Source organism: Myotis davidii, unplaced genomic scaffold (assembly GCF_000327345.1).
Source record: "Myotis davidii unplaced genomic scaffold, ASM32734v1 scaffold208, whole genome shotgun sequence".
NCBI classification, from domain to species: domain Eukaryota; kingdom Metazoa; phylum Chordata; class Mammalia; order Chiroptera; family Vespertilionidae; genus Myotis; species Myotis davidii.
The window spans coordinates 1806263-1807313 of record NW_006299706.1 but is presented as its reverse complement, the minus strand read 5'-3'; the positions used below and the strand labels follow the sequence as shown (position 1 = coordinate 1807313).

Genomic DNA, 1051 nt, shown 5'->3' with positions numbered 1-1051 from the left:
TGGACAGGCCCGGAGCGTGGTCTCACCTTGGCCACTTGCCCCCGCAGGTCGTGCAGCTCGCTCTCCAGCGTGCGCTTCTCGCTCAGAGCAGTGCTCAGTGCAGCCTCCTTGGAGTTGAGCAGAGCCTCCAGGTCCTTGAGGCGGGCCTGGGCAGCCATCAGGTCTCCCTCCTTTTTGCTGTTGCTAAGGAAGCAAGGAAGAATGGGTTTAAGGGGAGGAGTCTGTGTCCCTAGAGAGAGCCAGGTTCCCTAGAGAGAGAGAAGTCACTCCCTCCCCGCCACCAGAGGTCAGCTGTGGGGCCTGGCTCTGCTATCCCTCCAATTGCCGGCAGAGGGCATCCTGGGACTTGGTTTGTTGGCATCTGCCTGCCTGTGGGGCTGGACTCCCACGTCCACCCAAGTCCCCCAAACCCCTTTCCTGCTTCTCCACCCTTCCCATGACTCAGTGTTCAGGAACGTGCCTGGGGCCAAGGGCAAAGCCGGATCCCGTGAGATGAATGCATATGCTTTTCCCTTTCTCCCCTCCTTCCCAAAGAAACAGGGCCACCTTTGTCTCTCACCCCTTCCCACACTGGGGCCTTAACCTTCTCCTCCCCGACTCCACCCACCTTTCATCCAGCCGAGCCTTCCCCCCAGCAGGGACCCAGACTCCCAGCCCTGAGGTCTGTGCATCCCTAATGGTTCCCAGTTTGAGCACTAAAGGTGTTAGTCACCCTCCCCTAGTCCCATTTACACTCTGGGGGCTGTGGAGTAAGGCCGGTTCGAACTCAGGGAGGCCTGGGATGAGGACAACCAGGCGTGGCATGAACCCTTCCCTTTCTCAGACTCAGCCCGGGTCCCGTGATCTGGGCAGAGCACGGGGCAGCCAGCCTCCCTCCTTCTGGGCCTCCCCAGAGCCTGAGAGAGTGCTGAGCCCCATGTGTCCACCATGAGCCTCGGCATCTGGCTCCAGATATGACCTCCCCACTCCTCACAGCAGGTGAAGCTCCAGCTAGAACCGAGCACACAGGTTGCCTCTGCCCCCACCCCCCACCCCCACCCCCCTTTCTGGG

General features: G+C 61.1%; 1 protein-coding gene across 1 annotated transcript in view; it reads right to left on the bottom strand.

Annotated features, from left to right (window-relative positions):
- The window catches only part of LMNA (lamin A/C), a 20768-nt gene that overhangs the window by 7729 nt on the left and 11988 nt on the right, over nt 1–1051 (bottom strand). The window contains exon 2 of the mRNA XM_006775713.2: nt 27–183. Coding sequence (XP_006775776.1) covers nt 27–183 — 157 coding nt within the window. The remainder of the gene's footprint in view (nt 1–26; nt 184–1051) is intronic.